General features: G+C 39.8%; 1 protein-coding gene and 1 pseudogene across 2 annotated transcripts in view; one reads left to right on the top strand and one right to left on the bottom strand.

The window, feature by feature from the left end:
• Nucleotides 1–6,734: 6,734 nt before the first annotated feature.
• The window catches only part of LOC307058462 (cytochrome P450 2C23-like), a gene marked incomplete at both ends in the record, with an annotated part of 31,661 nt that continues 17,542 nt past the window's right edge, over nt 6,735–20,853 (top strand). Inside the window, 5 exons of the mRNA XM_079711923.1 lie at nt 6,735–6,914; nt 9,032–9,194; nt 18,253–18,402; nt 19,019–19,179; nt 19,690–19,866. Of these exons, the coding sequence (XP_079568049.1) occupies nt 6,735–6,914; nt 9,032–9,194; nt 18,253–18,402; nt 19,019–19,179; nt 19,690–19,866 (831 nt within the window). The remainder of the gene's footprint in view (nt 6,915–9,031; nt 9,195–18,252; nt 18,403–19,018; nt 19,180–19,689; nt 19,867–20,853) is intronic.
• Nucleotides 12,149–12,465, bottom strand: LOC307048922 (large ribosomal subunit protein eL36-like; annotated as a pseudogene). Its single transcript has one exon. The product of its transcript is annotated as a large ribosomal subunit protein eL36-like (transcript).

The raw sequence follows: 20,853 nt of genomic DNA, 5'->3' as shown, positions 1-20,853 counted from the left end.
TACAAGTGCATCAGAAAACACACACTGAATTATGTCTTCAGCAGCAGTGACCTAAGCTAGCTGGATTTTAAACCTCAACCGCAGCCCTCCAGGAACATCTCAACAAGCTGGGCCAGCTTCTCGGCTATCCTCTGGTCTCTTGTCTTTGTGTAAGCATTTTAAACTAATTTACTGTTAATGCATTGCTCACTCCCCCAAGTGTCCATTATTATATAACTCGGAATGACATTTTACTTGTTTTCCTTACCACGTTTCTTTGGAATTAGTGCTTTTCATGTTTTTCTCCTAGTATCCCTTTCTATCCATTTTTCTGCCTTCCATCTGCTACAGGCTGAATGTGTTCCCCTAAAAGTCATGTTGAAACCCTAATGCTCCATTTGATGGTATTTGGAGGTGGGTGGGGCCTTTGACAGATATTGGGTTAGCCAAAAGGTTCGTTTGCTTTTTTCCGTAAGATGGCTCTAGTAGCGCTTAGTTGTCTTTAAATTCATTCGAAACAATTTTGTTAGATTGTATTGTGACAGCTGTCATATCAGCGAACGTTGAAGAAAAGTTTATCAAAATTGGTGAATTTTTATGTAGCCAGTTTAATATTGAAGATGGAAGAAAAAAAAGCAACATTTTCGGCATATTATGCTTTATTATTTAAAGAAAGGTAAAAACTCAGCTGAAACGCAAAAGAAGATTTGTGCAGTGTATGGAGAAGGTGCTGTGACTGACTGAACGTGTCAAAAGTGGTTTGCAAAGTTTCGTGTTGGAGATATCTTGCTGGACGATGCTCCACGGTCAGGCAGACCAGTTGAAATTGATAGCGATCAAATCGAGGCACTAATTGAGAACAAGCAACGTTATACCGCGCGCTGAAAATCATTTGCACCAGCTTGGTTATGTTAATCGCTTTGATGTTTGGGTTCCACATAGGTTAAGCGAAAAAAGCCTTCTTGACCGTATTTCCGCATGCGATGCTCTACTGAAACATAATGAAAACGTTCCTTTTTTTTTTTTTTTTTTTTTTGGCTGCGTTGGGTCTTCATTGCTGTGTGCGGGCTTTTTCTCTAGTTGTGGTGAGCGGGGGCTACTCTTCGTTGCAGTGGCTTCTCTTGTGGAGCACGGGCTCTAGGTGCAGGGCTTCAGTAGTTGTGGCTCGTGGGCTCTAGAGCACAGGCTCAGTAGTTGTGGCGCACCAAAAACGTTCCATTTTTAAAACAAATTGTGATGGGTGATGAAAAGTGGATACTGTACAATAATGTGGAAAGGAAGAGATCGTGGGGCAAGCGAAATAAACCACCACCAAGCACCCCAAAGGCTGATCTTCATCCAAAGAAGGTGATGTTGTGTATATGGTGGGGTTTGAAGGGAGTCCTCTACTATGAGCTCCTTCTGGAAAACCAAACAATTAATTCCAACAAGTACTGCTCCCAATTAGACCAACTGAAAGCAGCACTCCACAAAAAGCGTCTGGAGTTAGTCAACAGAAAACACATAATCTTCCATAAGGATAACACAAGACCACATGTTTCTTTGATGACCAGGCAAAAACTGTTTCAGCTTGGCTGGGAAGTTCTGATTCATCTGCTGTATTCACCAGACATTGCACCTTCACATTTCCATTTATTTGGTCTTTACAAAATTCTCTTAATGGAAAATATTTCAATTCCCTGGAAGACTGTAAAAGGCATATGGAATAGTTCTTTGTCCAAAAAGATAAAAAATTTTGGGAAGATGGAATTATGAAGTTGCCTGAAAAATGGCAGAAGGTAGTGGAATAAAATGGTGAATACGTTGTTCAATAAAGTTCTTGGTGAAAATGAAAAATGTGTCTTTTATTTTTACTTTAAAACAGAAGGAACTTTTTGGCCAACCCAATAATTAGGTTAAGGTGGAGCCTTCATAAATAGAAGTAGATGAGATGTCTTCCTATAAGAAGAGATGTCTTATAAGAAGAGATGTCTCGCTGGGCCATATGAGGACACAACAAGAAGGAGGCCATCCGCAAACCAGGAGGAGAGCTCTCACCAGACACCAAATCTGCTACCACTTTGGTCTTGGACTTCCCAGTATCCAAAACTGAGAAATGAATGTTTGTTGTTTAAGCCACCCAGTTTATGGTATTTTGTTATAGCAGCCTGAGCAGACTAAGACGCCAGCTATTTCAATTTTTTATCTTCAACTATGTTTAAATCTTTCCTTCCTATAAATATTTACTGGGTATCTAGTATGTGCTAGTTGCTGAGGCAACAAAAAAGACTTTTAGCCTTGTGGTGGAGGGGGGTGCGGTTTGGGTGGTACGGCAAATAAATAGGCAAGTATGATAGTGTGGTAAGTACCACAGCAGGCAGAACACTGGATGCAAGGAGTACAGGTGGGGGTCAACACAGCCTGGCGGTTTCTAGGAGGCAGTGTCAGATCTGAGCCACATTTTTAAGGATATACAGGAGGCAGCCAGGCAACTGAAGAGAATGATGGTAATGGTGGAATGTGTTCCAGGCAATGGGAGCACCAGATGCTATTGTATTTTAAAATGAAATTCACTGGGTCCCCATGCCTCAACAGTGCCATGCAGGCAATTAACATGTTGTTTTTCACTGCAGGGTTCCTCCCATACTATGGAAGCTGCAGTCATTCTGCAGATGTATTCAACTCAGATATGCACAAGAATTAATATCCCGAGGGACAACCCTCAACCAATGGAAGAGAGGAGAACAAATGGTCAGAGAGGAGGTGACCCCTAAAACCTTCTCAGTGGAGACAGCAGTCCTCCTGACACAACAGGAGAAACAATGTGAGCATCAAATTGAATACAATTCAAGTGTTCAAGTGCCTGGTATGTGCCAGGAAACCTAAAATGTGTTAAATATTGGACCAACAATGAACAAAACAATAGTGAATAAGACATATAGTCTTTGTTCTCTTAGAATCAACAGTCTCATGGGAAGGTAGACCTTAATCAAAGAATTCCAACTATGATGAGGCTATACAAATGGGAAGAATGTACTACTGGTAGTGTAAAAAATGAGATGGGGGAGATAAAGAACAAGAAGGTATGCTAGCCAGTTAAAGATCAGGGAATAACAAAAATTTTACAAAAAAAATTTTTTTTTAATGAGCAAAGGATCTCAATAGACATTTCTTCAGAGAAGATATACAAATGGCCAATAAGAACATGAAAGATGTTTAACATCATTAGTCATTAGGGAAATGCCAATCAAAACCACTATGAGATAGGACTTTATACCCACTGGAATGGCAATAACAAAAAAGACACAATAATAATTGTTTGCAAGGATGGGGAGAAATGGGACTCCTCATATACTGCTAGTAGGAATGTAAAATGGTACAGCTACTTTGGAATATGTTTTGACAGTTCCTCAAAATGTTAAGCAAAGAGTTACCGTAAGACCCAGCAATTCTGCTTCTAGGTATCTACCCAGAAGAATTAAAACATGTCCACACAAAGTGAACTGTATACTTTAAAGGGGTGAATTGTATGTGAATTACATCTCAATAAAGCTGTTACTTTAAAAAAATGAAAGCTCACATGTGAAGCCTTACAACGTGAAGACCTCAGTTCAAGAACCTTCCAGGAATGGACCAAAGTCTAGTACAGGTGTAACATTATTAGTGAGAATAGGAGCACCAAAAAAAGACTGGTGAGGTAGGTGTCAAGAGGGGAAGAGGATCATGGTGGGCCTTCTGAGTCTTGTTACATACCAGTGATTTTTCCAAAGGTTAGAAATAAACCTTTCAAGCAAAACATTTCAGAATTTAAAATTTAATGCACAATACCATTTATATTAGCACCCCAAACTATGAAATAGGTATAAATCTAACAAAATATGTATCTACAGGATCTATATGAGGAAAACTACAAAACTTTGATGAAAGAAATCAATGAAGAACTAAATGGATGGAGAGGTAGTCCACGTTCATGTATAGGAACACTCAGTATTGTCAGGGTGTTACTTCTTCCTAACGATCTATAGATTCAGTGCAATCCCAAATCAAATCCCAACAAGTTATTTTATGAATGCTGAAATACTGATTCTGAAGTATATATGGAGAGGTAAAATACTCAGAATGGCTAGTATAATAATGAAGAATGAAGTTGAGGCCGTGACCTAACTTCAAGACTTATTATAAAACTACAGTGATCAAGACAGTGTGGTATTGGCAAAAGAAGAGACAAGTAGATCAGTGGGACAGAAAAGAGTCTAGAAATAGACCCACGTAAATATAGTCCACCGATCTTTGACAAAGGAACAAAGGCAGTATGGAGAAAAGATAGTCTTTTCAACAAATGGTGCTGGAACAACTGGACGTACACATGCAAATATACCACTCTGGTTCAGGACTTTCATGGTGGGAGGCAGGGAGTATATGGGAGCTCTGTATCTTAATTTTGCTGTGAACCGAAAACTGCTCTAGAAACATAAAGCCTTAGTAATAAAAGGAAAAGTCTATTAAAAACCAAAAATTAAAAATCCCTTTCAGGATTTTTAAGCAGGGAAATTGATTAGGTAATTTTAAAACTTCCCTTTTCCAACATGTTTACCAGTCCACTCTGTTTATTCACTTGCTTTCAATGTCCAAAACATTGAAGTTCTAACTTTTTGAGCATTTCAAAGTCAATAATTTACCTCACTGTGGAATGTCTGTAAACAAATGCTTGCAAACAACTGAGCATAAGCATCAGTGGACACTGGTTTCACAGAAAGTGCCAGAAGGAATACAGCAATGTATTAATATATGAAGTCCCTAAGCTACCTATGCCTGGGTTCTTCTTGCACAAACCCATTATCGGCTATGGCTGCATCCCAGCCTAGTGGCCCCACAGCTAAAGGATATATGAATGCAGGCCAATAAGGTTGGTTAATGGAAGCAAATAGTCTGCTATGGGAAAATACAGAGAAATAGATGGCTGTGAAATTAGTGAAAAATAGTAAAGTTGAAACAATGAAGAATTTTAGTGCTAAATAGATTTTTTTAATGTTTTCTGTAATTAGTAGGAAACAACAGTAGACTTTTTTTTAGATTTTGAAAAAGATTTATTTTAACAAATTCCCCATAAGATAATATCTAGATTCTGAGACATTACTATTAATAGTAAGATTTATCTCAAAGAATAAATAAATAAAAGCATTAATTACCTTAAATGCAAATACAAGTGAGATAACGTTTTCAAATACCAACTAAGTAATCGGGTTTTTTTTCTTTATTGTGGTAAAATATACATAAAATATACCATTTTAGCCATTTTTAAATGTACAGGTCAGTAATATTAAGTACGATTGCAATTTTGTGCAATCATCACCATTATCCATTTCTAGAACTTTTTTTAATTAGATAAAATTAATAACAAAAATTTTCCCACAAGGAAGGCATCAGATTGTTTCACTGTGGCATTTTGTCAAACTTTTCAGGAAAAATAATACTAACCTTTTAATTAAAAATTTTAAAACTTTTACTAAAAAGAAAAAAAGTGGAGCACTTGCCTACTTATTTTATCTGGCTGTCATAAACCTGATATTAAAACCAAACGCATTACAGAGAACAAAATTGCAAACCAATATTCCTCATGTACATAGGTACAGAAATCCCTGCCAAAGTAATGGCAAATCAAATTCAGCAAAATAGAAAAGTTTTATTACATCATGAGAAACAAGAGGTGTTCATCCTAGGAATATAAGGTTAGTTTAACACTTAAAAATCAATCATTGTAGATTGCAATTTAAAAAAATTTTTGTTAGCTTTTTTTTAACATAAATTATTTATTTATTTATTTATTTATTGCTGCATTGGTTCTTCATTGCTACACACAGGCTTTCTCTAGCTGTGGTGGGGAGGTGGGGGGGCTACTCTTCATTGCGGTGCGCGGGCTTCTCATTGCAGTGGCTTCTCTTGTTGTGGAGCACAGGCTCTAGGCTCGTGGGCTCAGTTGCTCCATGGCATGTGGGATCTTCCCAGACCAGGGATTGAACCCGTGTCCCCTGCATTGGCAGGTGGATTCTTAACCACTGAGCCACTAGGGAAGCCCTTTTTGTTAGTTTTAAAAAAATTATTTATTGAAGTATGGTTGCTGTACAATATTATTTAAGTTACAGGGGTACAATATAGTGATTCACAAATTTTAAAGGTTAGGGACTTCCCTGGTGGTCCAGTGGTTAAGACTTCGCCTTCCACTGCAGGGGGTGCGGGTTTGATCCCTGGTCAGGGAGCTAAGATCCCACATGCCTTGTGGCCAAAAAACCAAAACATAAAACAAGCAATATTGTAACAAATTCAATAAGGACTTTAGAACTGGTCCACATCCCCAAAAAAAATCTTTAGAAAAAAATTTTAAAAGTTATACTCTTTATAGTTATTGTAAAATATTGGCTATATTCCCTATGTTATACAATATATCCTTGTAGTTTATTTTATACCTAATAGTGTGTACCTTTTAATCCCCCAGCTTTATAGTTAATGAATCATTAGTGCTAAAAGGAAATAGTACATGTAATGGAGAGGCTTAAAAAATCAAAAGTTGCAGATTTTGTGAACAAGAGGTAGGAAAAATATGAATCCTCCCTAATCTCAAGTTTCAGGAAGGTAAATACTGCCAAAACCAATTCCAGGGTGTTTTTTTCCCAAGCCCAAGAACTCAGACCAGCCTGTGGCTGGCAGGTCATACACCGGGTGTGTACAAGACTTTGCTAACAAGCAATCCAGACAGTTACCAACATCGAGTGGCTGAGATGGCACTGCTGGAAATCACTACTCTTGCTCTTGTGATTTGTGTCACTTGCCTGGTTTTCCTTTTTGTGTGGAAGAAAAGTCACAAAGGGGGAAGGTTTCCACCTGGCCCAACTCCCCTTCCCATCATTGGGAATCTGATGCAGCTAAACCTCAAGGACGTCCCTGCATCTCTCTCCAAGGTAAGGGGGTTTCATTAGAGGCTGGTCATCTCCAGGTAAGGGGGGGTCATCTTCAGGTTATCTTCATGTCATCTTCAAGGTTTCTTAGTTTTACTCACCACTAAGACACTTTGGGGTGTCTATTTCTGTATTACAAGACAGATACCTTTTTTTTTTTTTTTCTGGATTGGATCACTTTAGAGCAGGTAGTGAGGTGTGTTGACCTGACCTGAGATACAGGTTGAATTCTAGTGAATGGGAAAATTCTGAAGTCAGAACATACTTTGACTGAAAGGCTTCCAGTCCCCTCTGCGTGTAACACTTACCAAAAGGCAAGCCAAGCAAATGTAGTAAGTGTCTTTTTATATTATTATTACTATTTTATACTAATCTGTGGGATACTTTATGATCCTCCTTCTAAAGAGTGATCCCCACATCTTGTTCTGACACAGCCCAGCTCTGCTACCCTGACTGACATTGACTCCTTTGGAAATATTCTTTGGGAAAAAGTATTATCTCAATGAGTTCATTGTGCAAGCATATATTCTCCAGAACAACCCTAATTACTGTCCTCTGATGAATAAAGAAAATATGATGCACACACACAGAGGAGTATTATTTATCCTTAAAAAAGAAGGAAATCCTGCCATTTACAACAACATGGATGAAACTTGATATTATCCTAGGTTATGTAAGCCAGACACAGAAGGACAAATACTATATGCACTCTTAATGTGGACTCTAAAAGAGTCAAACTTGTAGGGAGCAGGATGGTGGTTGCCAGGGCCTGGGGAAGGGGGAAAATAGGGTGATGTTGCTCAATTTTGCTGTAAAGAGGAAAGTCATGTTGCCATAGCTGGAAAGGACTAGAATCCAGTGCACAAGTTGGAGAATTGGGCCTTTTTTAGGAACATGGAGAGTCATTTATATTAACAGAAAACTATGTACATGGGCACAGAGTCAGGTAAACAAGTGGATGCTATGGCAGAAGCATATGGACATTCTCTTCTGGTTATTTCTATTATCTCTGTGAAATAGGGAGCAAAGTCATCAGCTGAGGGTGAGGTTGGGAGAGGAGGACCTGGCATTTTGTGCCCCAAAATATAGAGACACGTTCAAAGGGAACAAAGGAAGTAAGTTTCATTTTCCTGGGACAGAGAAAAGAGGTACAAAATGGCAAAACTCTCTACCATTTAAGTTAAAAAAAAAAAGGCAAAAAAAATGGTGTCAAGTTTTGCTTCTCAGAAATAATTATCATAAATAAAAAATGGAGGATTATAATATACAAGTGGATTTTTTTAACAAATGGATTTTTTTTTAATTTTTGGCTGCTCCACACAGTTTGCAGGAGGATCTTAGTTCCTCAACCAGCACTCGAAGCCGCGTCCTTGACAGTGAAAGCACGTAGTCCTAACCACTGGGCCGCCAGGGAATTCCCTAACGGATTTTTAAACATAATTTTATTTTTCAACAATTTAATTTAGAACTTGAACATGTTTCTGCACCATTGTACATCCTCATATAAGTAATTTCAAATGGCTGCTTTGAATTTAACTGCATGGTTGTAAAATACATTTGAAAACACCCCTAGCTGTCAGATGTTGTAGCACTCTATTTTTCCCCTTGGCACAATGCTATCATAAATATATAGATTTCATCCTTTTTAATACCTGTTTAGTGAGCTCTCCTTCTGGCCCTTATCCTGGCTGCTTCCTTCTCATCTTTAATTTTACCTTAAGTGTTACCTCCTCATAGATTCCTCATCTATTTTATTGTTTTCCCATTATCATCCAACATAGTACATTCTTTATCGCTTTCATAGAATTATGCTCAGTTTCTATTGCAAATGTAGTTTGTTCGGCTATTTACTGCCTGTTACTTCCACTAGACTCTAAGTTCCATGAGGGTTCCTGGCACAGTGTCTGACACAGTATAGGTGCTTAGTAAATATTTGCTCAATTGTTGCATGTATAGATGAAGGAAAGAATGAATCCATGACTGTACCCTGGGTTAAATTCCTGAAAGGAAATTAACAGAGCAAAGTCTAAGTTACATGTGAATCATTACTTAATTTCCACTGAAGCCTCCAATGGAGAGATTTCACAATAGCCCTTACAGCCACTTGCATCTCTTTCCAGCTGGCCAAAGAGTATGGCCCCGTTTACACTCTGTACCTTGGATCCCAGATCACTGTGGTCTTACATGGATATGAGGCGGTGAAGGAAGCTCTAATTGATCAAGGTGATGAATTCCTTTACAGAGGACATATTCCAATTATTGACGATAACCAGAGAGGATATGGTATGTTTCAAAATAAAAGTTAATTCTTTTTAGCAAAAAAGTCTGATTAACCTAATGAGTGTTCTGCAACAAGCTACAAACTAGATGCTGCAATACTGCACTGCAATTCTGATACTAACTACCCAGAATTAGTGCAGACTCCATAGGTTAAGGACATCATTCCCAAGAAGACTGCCCTCACTTCTGATGTCAGCCACAAGTTCAGGAGTCTCCAGGTTACCCACACTTCTGACCAACTGGCTAAAAATTCAGGGTTTCCGTGGCCACCTCAGGTTCAGTAATTTGCTGGAATGACTCACAGAACTCAGGAAGTTGCCATACTTACAATTACAGTTCTATTTATATGAAAGATACAAATGGAGAGACACATAGGGCAAGGTTTGGGAGGGCCCAAATGCAGAGCTTCTGTATTCTATTCCAAGGAAGCAGAATGCATTACCCATTTGATGTATTGATGTGTTCACCAACCAGGAATCTCACCAGAGCTTGGTGTCCAGATTTTTTCATTGGAACTTCATTACTTGGGCACGATTGATTGAGTCATTGGCCATGTGATAGAACTCAGTCTCTAGCTCCTTCTATTCCTTGAAAGTCAGGAGGTCAGGCTGATATCACTTGGCTAAAAGCTCCAATTCTCTAAATACAAAGTTGGTCTTTCTGGCATGGCCCATCCCACCTCGAAACTGTCTAGGGATCCACCATGAGTCACCTCATTATCATAAACTCAAGTGTGATCCCAGAGACTCAGCATGAATAACAGAGACACTTCTGTGTTAGAAGTGGGCATGTCCAAGGGTTTAGAAGCTCTCTCCCAGGAACCAGGGACAAAGACCAGACAAATTCTTTTATTATTCAACAGATGCTCTGATAACTCTATTGAGATAAACATCAAAAACAGACTCCAAATTCCCTTTAAGGTAAATCTGCAAATATGATTGTGATAAAAAACAATCTGGGAACATTTTGAAAAAAAAAGTTGTTACCCAGAGGTCTTAGGGTTTAGGGAGCTGGAGAAGCCACGCTTGGGGTTTCATTTCACAGGGTACAAAGGCTGCAGTGGCATAGTGGCAACAACAATAAACAGATGACTAGGTATAGAAATTACTGTGTTTTCGATGTCAGCCTGGTTTGGGGATGAGGGGGCGGTTGGGAGGCGGTGGTGAGGGAGCTGGGAGAGGGTGGTAGGATCAGAGCGGTGACACACAGGGAGCTACAATGGTCTTAGCGAAGCTCAACTTCTTCAGTGGGACAATAGGCTCACAGATAATTATTTTATTATTATGTTTCAAAACTTAGACATATGTTACATATATTCCTTCATATGTATGAAGTATTACACACACAAAAGCCTAGGACAACCTGAAAGTCTCCTCCAATCCACTTCAAATTGTAAAATTGCAAGCCCCAAAGAAATAGAAACTTAATTCTTTTCAAAGCATATTTATGAATAATTAATTAAATATTATGCAGTGTACTAAGTGATAAAAGAGAAGCAATTTTTGATCTCTCTTACATAAGATCAGGATGCATTTGCTCACCTAAGAAGCAACCAAACCTTCCCTCTACTACTTCCCTTTTTTCTAAACATGTTGATTACATTGTCTGTGTGTAAGCTTTAAAATCAACTTTTTTGTTTTCTTTTGGCTGCGTTGGGTCTTCGTTGCTGCACGTGGGCTTTCTCTAGTTGCGGTGAGCGGAGGCTACTTTTCGTTGCGGTGTGCGGAGGCTACTCTTCGTTGCACTGCGCGGGCTTCTCACTGCGGTGGCTTCTCTTGTTGCGGAACACAGGCTCTAGACGCGCGGGCTTCAGTAGTTGTGGCACATAGGCTCAGTAGTTGTGGCTCACGGGCTCTAGAGTGCAGCCTCAGTAGTTGTGGCACACAGGCTTAGTTGCTCCGTGGCATGTGGGATCTTCCCGGACCAGGGCTTGAACCCGTGTCCCCTGTGTTGGCAGGCGGATTCTTAACCACTGCACCACCAGGGAAGCCCCTAAAATGAACTTTTAATTGGAGCGGGAAGCTTGTGGGTTGGATTGAGCTCAAGAGGGAAAAAATTATTGCTCAAAAAATTGCCGTTTTCACAACTCTGAGAAAATTGGTTTTCAAACTTCCTCTAAAATCCTTGTTACTGCTCCTTACTTGCCTGTAATGGGAACAGATAACTCAGCTCTTCCTTTCCTAAAACTTTCTATCTTGGAAAATAACAAAAAGAAGAACCATTCATTGATATTTTAGTTTTCCTTCTGCATTAGTTTCCTGGGGCTGTCATAATAAAGTACCAAAAACTGGGTACAAACCTTACGGCAACAGAACTTTATTGTCTCACAGTTTTGGGTCCAGAAGTCTGAGGTCAAGATGTCAGTGAGGTTGGTTCCTTCTGAGAGCTGTGAGGGAGAATCTGTTTCATGTTTCTCTCCTAGCTTCCGGTGCTTTGCTGGCAATCTTTGTTGTTCCTTGGCTTGTAGATGTATCACCCCAATCTCTGATTCATGTTCACATGGCATTCTCTGTGTATATATGTCTCTGTGTCCAAATTTCCCCTTTTTAGAAGCGTACAGTCATATTGGATTGGGCCCGCCCTAATGATCTCACTTTAACTTGATTACCTCTGCAAAGACCCCATTTCCAAATAAGGTCATATTCACAGATACTGGGGGCCAGCGCATCAACATATTTTGAGGGGAAACAAACCCATAACACCTTCAAAAATGAAATGTCTGCTAAAATACTAGATAGCTTTCTGATCTAGTGATCTTTGAACACTGTAATACAGTGCTGAGGATTTGTGTCTAATCAAGTTGTTGAAACATTTTCTGTTAACTATCAACTCAATATTTTGTCTAGTGTCTTAATCTTTAAATATTTATCTCATTGACAGATTGCAACAGCTTAAGTGCTTACTTTATCTTTTTCTTTTTTTCTGAAAAAGTTTTATTGTGCACAGAGGGTAAGGGCTCAGTCCTTCTTGGCTGCTGCCTTCCTCATGGCGGCCAGGGCATTGCTCAGCTCTTCTCTCTTCCTCTTGGTATGGATGTGTGTCCCCACCCTTTTCTTGATGAACTTGAGGGCCCGCTTGTCCTTGGAGACCTTGAGCAGCTCCATGGCCCGCCGCTCTTAAGGGGTGAAGCAGCACACTTCCTAGATCACGTCCCGCACAAACTTGGTGTGCTTGGTGAGGCACCAGTGGTGGCGTCTGTGCTTTGGCTTGCTCAGGTCCTTGGTCACCTTGTGGCCCTTGTTGAGGCCCAAGGCCATGGGTAGCGCAGAGCCATGGCTGCTGCTCTGCAATGGCAGCCACGGCGGAAGGGCCTCCGACACGCAGAACTCTGGGATTTCTACCAACACGCGGGCGGCAAGTGCCAGAGAGGCCCTCTTACTTTAACGTATTCATTCAATCCACACACTAGTTTTAGATGCCATTGTTCAGTCGCTAGAATGCAAAAATTAAAATAACTTAGTGCTCTTAAAGGTATGGATAAACAGCCATTCATTCTTTACCTGGAGGAGTGCAATGCTGTAACATTTTTGGAAAGTACTATATCTATGGACATATAAACTGTAGAGACCTACTGAGGAATCTAGTTTACATAAACAGAAACAACCAACTATGTGATTATTCACCCATGCACGTACTTGCCCCAGTGCAGTGGGAGTGGAGAGGGCATTGCTTCCTTGGAACAGTCCACGCCTGCAGGGATGCAGGTGTGGTAAAGAGAAAGAAGTATATTTTTTAAAAAGATATTTACATAATGGGTATAGATTCTGAACAAAGTGAGAAAAATAGGAAAGTATCACAGCTATCTCTTGTTGTGTAACAAACCACCCCAGACTCAGGGATGTAAAACAACGACCCCCCAGCCCCCACTTTCTTTTAATGCTCATGGATTCTGTGATCAGGAATTTGAACACGGCACAGTGGAAGGTGTTTTCTCTGATCCACAAGGCCTGGGGCCTTAGCAGACATCCAATTTTGTTTTTTTCCAAATAAAGCAGCTAAGGGTGATTCAAATAGCTGAGGGCTGAAATCATCTGGAGGCTTCTTCATTTATAAGTCTGGCTGCTGGGCAAGGATGACCCAAAGGCTGAGCTCAGCTGGGCCTGTCAACAGAGCATCTCCAAGTGGCCCGCTCATGTGGCTTGGGCTTCTCGCTGGTGCCTGGAGTCCAGGAGGGGGCATCCTGAGGGGGAGCTTCTGGAGAGTGAGCATTCCAAGCTGCAAAGCTTCTTCAGACCAAATTTTAGAACATAGAACCATTTTATTCATTGCAAGTAATTCCAAAAAGCCAACCCAAATCCAAATGGACAGGAATTAGGCTTCCCTTCTTGATGGGGAGGTGGTGGTGGTCACACTACAGAAGAGAATGAGGGATGGGAGATATTGTTGTGGTTCACTCTGGAAAACACAATCTGCCCACAACAAGCAGGTAGAAGAGGAAAGTATCACCTCTGCACTGATAAGGGAAAACTTGAACAACAGAAGTTTAAGTGGGAGCCAAGTGGTTCTGCAGCGGAAGATAGGATTAGAGAGCCTTCTGCATTGAGTCACAGACAACCCTGGACCAACGCTGAACTCCCCGTGTAGAAAAGAAGAGACTGACTACTGTATGTGAGATTCGTGTGTGTATATGTGTACGTTCCCAGATTTGGACTCCCAAAAGCATTTCAGTTTCGGAATAGGGCAATAGAAGATGTCAGATTTTCCTCTGAAATAGATATTGTCAAGAGCCTTGACCTTAAACTTTTAACTGACAGCATCAGTGAATCAAAGCAGCCTTCACATAGCTCATTTATTGTAATCAGAACCTAGAAAATATATCGGCACTCTCTCCCGCCATCACATTTACCTGGCATATACTCCAACATTGGAAGAATTCAACCATCTTCTTCTCTGTGCGTGTGTCCAGAAGATAAACACTGCTAGAGAAATTCTCTCAGTAATTACACTGGCTTCCCTTTAAATTAATACTTTAAACCTCAGTTAGACTCTTAATACAACACGTTCCTCTGATTGGCTCCCTTTTCCACTCTCAGAGACTCCTCATTCCTTCTATTAACACCCCCATTATACATTTCCTCTCTCAGAACCACTGTATCATAACTCATTGTAACAACAGAAGTATCAGAAAGGAACTCTCCAGTTTCTTAACATTTTATCTATGGGTCTATCTGCCCCTACACCCACATTCTCCTTTTTTTTTCTCCTGTTACAATTGAAAAAGTGTCCCTTTCTTGACAGGGAAAATTTCCACATGTGCCCTAGATCCTATAGCATCTCACCTTCCCAAGGATTTTACTTCTTTGGTAATGCCTTCTCCATCCCTGATTACCCATCTCTCTCCACTTGTCTTGAAAGCCACTCCTCTCTCTTCCCTACTGGCCCTGGTTCCCAGTGCTACAGTTACTGCAAGCTGAAATTCCCACACTCTTTCAACAGCTGGCTCTGACTGGGATCAACCAAAGAGAGGCACTGGCAAGAGATTGGGGAGTGGAAGGAGAGCCAGAGGGCCCCCTCTCTCTGTGCCTCAGATAACATCTCTTCCAAGAGCTGCACGTCCCCCCGTACTAACTCCAGGGCCACTTTGGTTCCTGGCCAGGTAACCCCAGCCACTGAGCTCCTTTGTCCCTTCCATGGGGAGATGGTAGCAGTTTTCAGCTGTTGATAATTACTAGTTGTCTCACTGTCCCTGGTTTGGCCTCTCAGTGTTTCCATCACCTTAAAACCAATTCCCTGGATTAATTTTCCTCTGTCTTAAATATTGAGAGAGGCTTCTCTTTTGCTGGTTGGACTGTGACTGATAAACTCACTCTCCAGTGAATCATTCCCAGGAGTATGTGAATATTCCACAGCACTCTCCTCACAACTCCCTTCGGTTACTGTTCCTGGTTTCTTGCCCCTTAACAACCAAACTTCTCTAAAGAGACATCCATAATGATGGAGTAATTCCCCTTTAGAAACCTATCTTGAGAGATAATACAAGATGTGGGAAAAATTATAAACAAGAATGTTCACGGTAGTAATATTTTTAGAATCTGGCATACAGCCGGTGTCAACCAAAAAAAAATGCACAGTGTGAGAGTTGTGAGTTTACTTTTATTTGGGGACTTACTGAGGACTATAGCCCAGGAGACAGCATCTCAGATAGCTCTGAGAAACTGCTCCGAAGAGATAGTGGGGGAGGTCAGTATATATATGATTTAGCGAAGGGGGTATGTGCAATCAAGCACCCATCTCAGTAGAAGGCTGCTGCTAGTCACGAGGAACAGATGTCTCGCATCTGTTCCTTTTATTTATTGTCATCAATAAAATCATTGATGTCTCAATGATTTTATTGCTTCGCTAAGTATGAGGAAATGCAAGAAATTGAGTTCCTAAAGTTTTCTCCTGAAAATATCTAACTATCTGAAGGCCTGTTCTGTCAGTTTCCCCAGAGCACAAAGTGCCTCATTCCTGATCTCCCCGCTGAATTCCTTTCAGGGTCTGTTGAAGGTCAGTGACTGCAGTGGCCATTGACCTAATCCTTGTAGAGCTGGATGGCAAGTGACATGCTTTAGTTGGCACAGGATAGCAATGAAAATTTATTAGATAAATGGAAGAATAAATGAAGAGCAAAAAAAGGCAACATGTAAAAGTCTAATTAAGGATTAAATAAAAATTTTACCAAATTTGTAATTGCTTTTTGATTTAAAGGTGATGCAAAAACAGTTAAAAATTTAAAGAGATAAAAATATTCCTAAAATCCAATAATAATAATAATGTTATTATTAATTATTATAAACATTAGATGTTATAATAATAATTGGGATATTATTGAATTATTATAATAGCTATAATTATATAATATTAGCTAATATTTATTAAATACTTCTTATGTTCCAGGTACTGTGCTGGGGGTTTCTTATGTATTACCATATTCAGTTAACACAGTGGCCCCATGAGGAAAATATTTTTTATTTCCATTCAACAGATGAAAAGCTGAGGCAACAGAAGTTAAATAACTCACCCAAATTAGAAAGTTTTGGAGTAGAGATTTGAGTTCAATTTGCCTAAGTCTAGAACCCAGAACCAGTAACCATAGTCTCAATACACTAACCTATTCTTAAATTTTTTTGTTTTTTAATTTTTTAATTGAAGTATAGTTGATGTAACATATTTATTTTTATGTACCATCTCCCAGATGTTCATATGCACACATATTTTACATAGTTGTAATTATAGTATAGGAATATTTGTGTACTGATTTTTCTTTTAAATATTAACATTTCTGCTATTTTTACATAGTTTTCATAATCATGATTTGAACAATTGCTTACTTTTCCTAATATTGATTTACTATCATTGTATAATTATGCAAAAAATTACCCTATCATTATCATTTAGATTGTTTACAAATTTCTTAAGTCAGTATAGATGACATTGCAGTGTACACCTTTTAAACTTTTGCTGAATTATTTCTTTGTGTAAATTCTTAGGAAAGCAATTAATGGATCAAAGACAATTTTAATAGTTTTTGCTATAAATATTGCTTTAATTTCCAAAATAGGTCGTGATATGCAAAGAGGCTAAACAATGCACCAAATTTGCCACAAGCTTGATTGCTTTAGGTACAAAATTTCTTTTTAATGCTTGCTAATTTGGTAGATGTGAAATGAATATTTAAATTATTGTGTATTGAACATCTTCTATGTACAAGGTAAGAGATCATCATGTGTCACAGGAAATATTTGGAGAGATGCACCAGTCACTTAACTAAGTAAAATCTAGTATAGGAAGTAACACAAGTAAACAAATTGCTGTAATACAAGGTAGAAAAGATAAATTGTATTAAAGCATCACGCAAGCCAATTCAGTTAAAGGAAGGCAAGATTACCTCCAGTAGAGGATAGGGAAGACTTCAAAGAGAAGGTTTTCAAGATGGCTCTTAAAGGAAAGCTAGAAACTCAACAAAGCAAATAGGGCGGGAACAGACTTGTCAGCAAAAAGGAGAGAATGAACAAAATAAGGGTGAAAAACAATGTAGTTGCATTTAGTGAACAGCTGTGATTGGTCTATAAGCTCAGAGTTAGAGCCAAGGGAGAGAATGATGGAACTGTTCGAGGTTTTAAAGGTGTCAGAATGAGACCGGGGTGGGAAGGTGGGGGTGAGGTAGAGGGACTCATTGAATGATTTTTAGCACCAGCCTAATTGTCCCTGTATTTGATTTTGAGTAACCTGGAAACTGTAGATTTACAGGAGTGAAAGGGGAAACTGGTTTGAAGATGATTAGAACTTTTAAAATCCGTAAAAGTCTTAGAACCTGAAGTGTGGTAGCATAGTATGAATTGATAAGAAGGGACAGATGAGAAAGACATTTTGGAGGTGGAATCGACAGGACTTACCAAGAGCAGATGTATAGGGTAAAGGGCAAGAGGGATGTGAAGATGCCCTGAGGTTTGGATTTGGGGCACTAGGAAACTGGTGGCGCATTAAGGAAATTCAGGACACGTAACTGGTTTTGTACAGAGGAAGGAATGAAAAAACACTGGTGTGAACATACTGAGTTCCTTTGCTCCTGAGTTTCTTCTTGTTCAGATTAGCTAACATCAGCTGTAGTAAATTCAGAGGCCAATGGAAACGTATATTCCCTATTGCTCTGCTTTCCAGTTGCTTATCCTCTAATAGAGAAAATCACAGGTAGAATTAAACCACAAGTTAGAAGGATATTAAGTGTAAAACAGACACTCAGGAAAGAGGTTTGTGAGAACACATGCCAGTCTTTACTACTTTTAACAAAACCAGACAGAGGGCCCTTCCCACACTTGGGAATGTTCTCTACCTGCCAGTGATCCTGCCTCCTGACTCCATCACCCCTGCCCTCTGTTGACCAGAACTTGGGTTTTATTTTCTTTGTGACAAATATTTCACCCAAACCAAAGAATATGTTGTGCTCTTCAAAGGCCAGTTGCTAAATCCCTGATAAAGGGCACTGGCAACAGTGCAGGGTGGACACAGGAGATAAGCTTCAGGGAAAGTCGGACTCCATGATGCAAAATTCTTTCCTGCTCTTTGCTTCTTTTCCTAGGAATCTTTTTCAGTAATGGAAACAGGTGGAAACAAATGCGGCGCTTCTCCCTCATGACCCTGAGGAACTTTGGAATGGGGAAGAGGAGCCTCGAGGAGAGGGTCCAGGAGGAGGCCCAGTTTCTGGTGGAGGAGCTCAGGAAAACAGAGGGTGCGTTCCATCGACCATCCTTTGGGGCAAGGGGCTTCTACACACAGAGCTTCCCACCAAATCTCCTCCTTTGGGAGGCACGCAATAGTCCACAATCTGCTCTATGAGTCAGGACGTTGACTAGGAAAAAGGCGGCAGGAAGAAAATGACCCAAAACTGTTACTTAGGACTCACGAATCCCATTGTTTGGATTCATCTCCCAACTTCGGTACTTACTGGATGTGTAAATTTGGACAAGTTACTTAACTTTTCTAAAATGCAGTTTCCTCATGTGAAAAATGGGGCTAAAATTCAAACCTCAGAATGAGGGTTAAATAATACAGTTTGCAAAACATTTACACAATATCCAGCATGTATAATACTCCATATTACTTGTTGCTATGATGACTAATACAGTATTCATTGAAAAACATAATAATTAGTAGTAGTAGCATAGTATAATACTATAGAGCATGTAGTACTAGTAGAAGATCCCTACATCCTAATTTGAAGAAGTTTAGAGAAAATAAAACATGGGTATCAATCTGAGCAAGAGGGAGGCCCTGTTCTTGAAGCCCTAATGCACGCTGATGAAAATTCTAAATGTTAGAATTGTTTTTTTTTTTTCTCACATCAGCTCAGCCCTTGGACCCTGTCTTCACCCTCTCCTGTGCTTCCTGCAACGTGATCTGCTCTGTCCTCTTCAACGAGCGTTTCCACTACAACAATAAGACGTTACTCTCCCTGTTGAGTTTGTTAAATAAAAATTTTAATCAAATAAACTCTCCCTGGATCCAGGTAAAGCCAAGTCTGCATCTGCCCTTGCGGTTGATCTCATGGGGGCACTGGGAGCCCATAGTCAGGGTAAAGGGCTGCGAGCTCCTCACCCTGCCCCATGAGCACGTGCCAACACAAGCACTGTCACCTTCCCACCACGTGTGTCTTGTCGAGTGGATGAGTGCAGTGTCGCTTACCCCAGCACCTATGGAAGGCTGCCCTCTGCTTGTTTCTGTGAGCTGACTCCCACAAAAGAAGACATCACGTTCCCAGTTGCCTACGTTTCTTTTAAGGCCCCTACGCACATTCTCCCCCTCTTGACTCTGAGGTTGGCCAAGGGTGGTTGAGCAAGGAGATGGGAAGGGGCTGCTCTCTCATGTACGTGATGGTCACCCTCCCTTCTCTTCTGCTCGGAAGCTGGAGGAAGGGATTCTGCCTAGCCAGACCACTCAGAGGGTTAGGTGCTCCACTTAGAAACACTGGTCTCTCTTCACAAACTGAATTGCTGATGTATTATTTTTCTCATTTTAGATTTACAATCTATGGCCAAAACTCATAAAGTATCTCCCTGGAGAGCACAAAGCATTCTCAAAAAGGCTTGATGATGTTAAATATTTTATTCTGGAAAAAGTGAAGGAGCATCAAAAGTCCCTGGATCATAATAACCCTCGAGACTACATTGACTGTTTCCTCAGCAAGATGGAGCAGGTACTGTATGTGACATCTTTCCCTGATACTATATTTTATCAGTCCATGGAAATGCAGGAAAGCATAATCACACCATGTAGGTAATTCTTTTTTTTTTTTTTAATTGGGTTGTGCTGGGTCTTAGTGGCGGCAGGCAGGCTCCTTAGTTGTGGCATGTGAACTCTTAGTTGCAGCATGCGTGTGGGATCTAGTTCCCCGACCAGGGATCGAACCCAGGCCCCCTGCATTGGAAGCGTGAAGTCTTAACCACTGCGCCACCAGGGAAGTCCCCATTTTGGTAATTCTTAATATTTTGATATCTTATGGCAATGGGGTACACTATTAAAAATAACAGAAATTTAAAAATAGTCCAAAGCCCTCTCTTTCCTTTGTATTTCTATTTACTTCCTACACTTGGATATTAGCATTTAATGAAGTGTTCTCGATATATATTTACAATGAGCTACATATATATATATATAAACATGCATATATATATATATATGCATGTTTCTGAACATATATTTATCTTGGGGTGGCTAAACACACATGCATCTTCTCTACACATTATTTACACATACATAGTCAGCCATTTTTGCCACAGTGCTTCCCAGGTAGCATGCCATAGACCAATACATTATAAAAACTGGATTGTGTTTTCCCATAGAACAATCTTGTTATTTGAAACTGGTGATGGATAAAGGGTTCTAAAACAAATACATTATACATTAACCATGGATGGTATTAAACATATTGAATAGCAAGTATCACATAGCCACCAACCCTCAGAACATCACTGACATAAAATACTAGCATGAGTGTCCAACAGAACATCAGTAGAAAAACAGTCAAGACTGTGACAAACAATAGGTTGTAAAAAAAGATATTTAAATGTATATACACATATAACAGCTTAAAATCTGAAAATAATTCTTTGAGCCCTATAAAATTAACCTCATTTATGCCAAATTTCCCCAGATATATATAAACAAAAGAAAAACACCACTC

This window comes from Hyperoodon ampullatus, assembly GCF_949752795.1.
Source record: "Hyperoodon ampullatus genome assembly, chromosome: 1".
Classification (NCBI taxonomy): Eukaryota; Metazoa; Chordata; class Mammalia; order Artiodactyla; family Ziphiidae; genus Hyperoodon; species Hyperoodon ampullatus.
The sequence above is the reverse complement of the archived record's forward strand: the minus strand, read 5'-3'. Positions and strand labels throughout refer to the sequence as shown.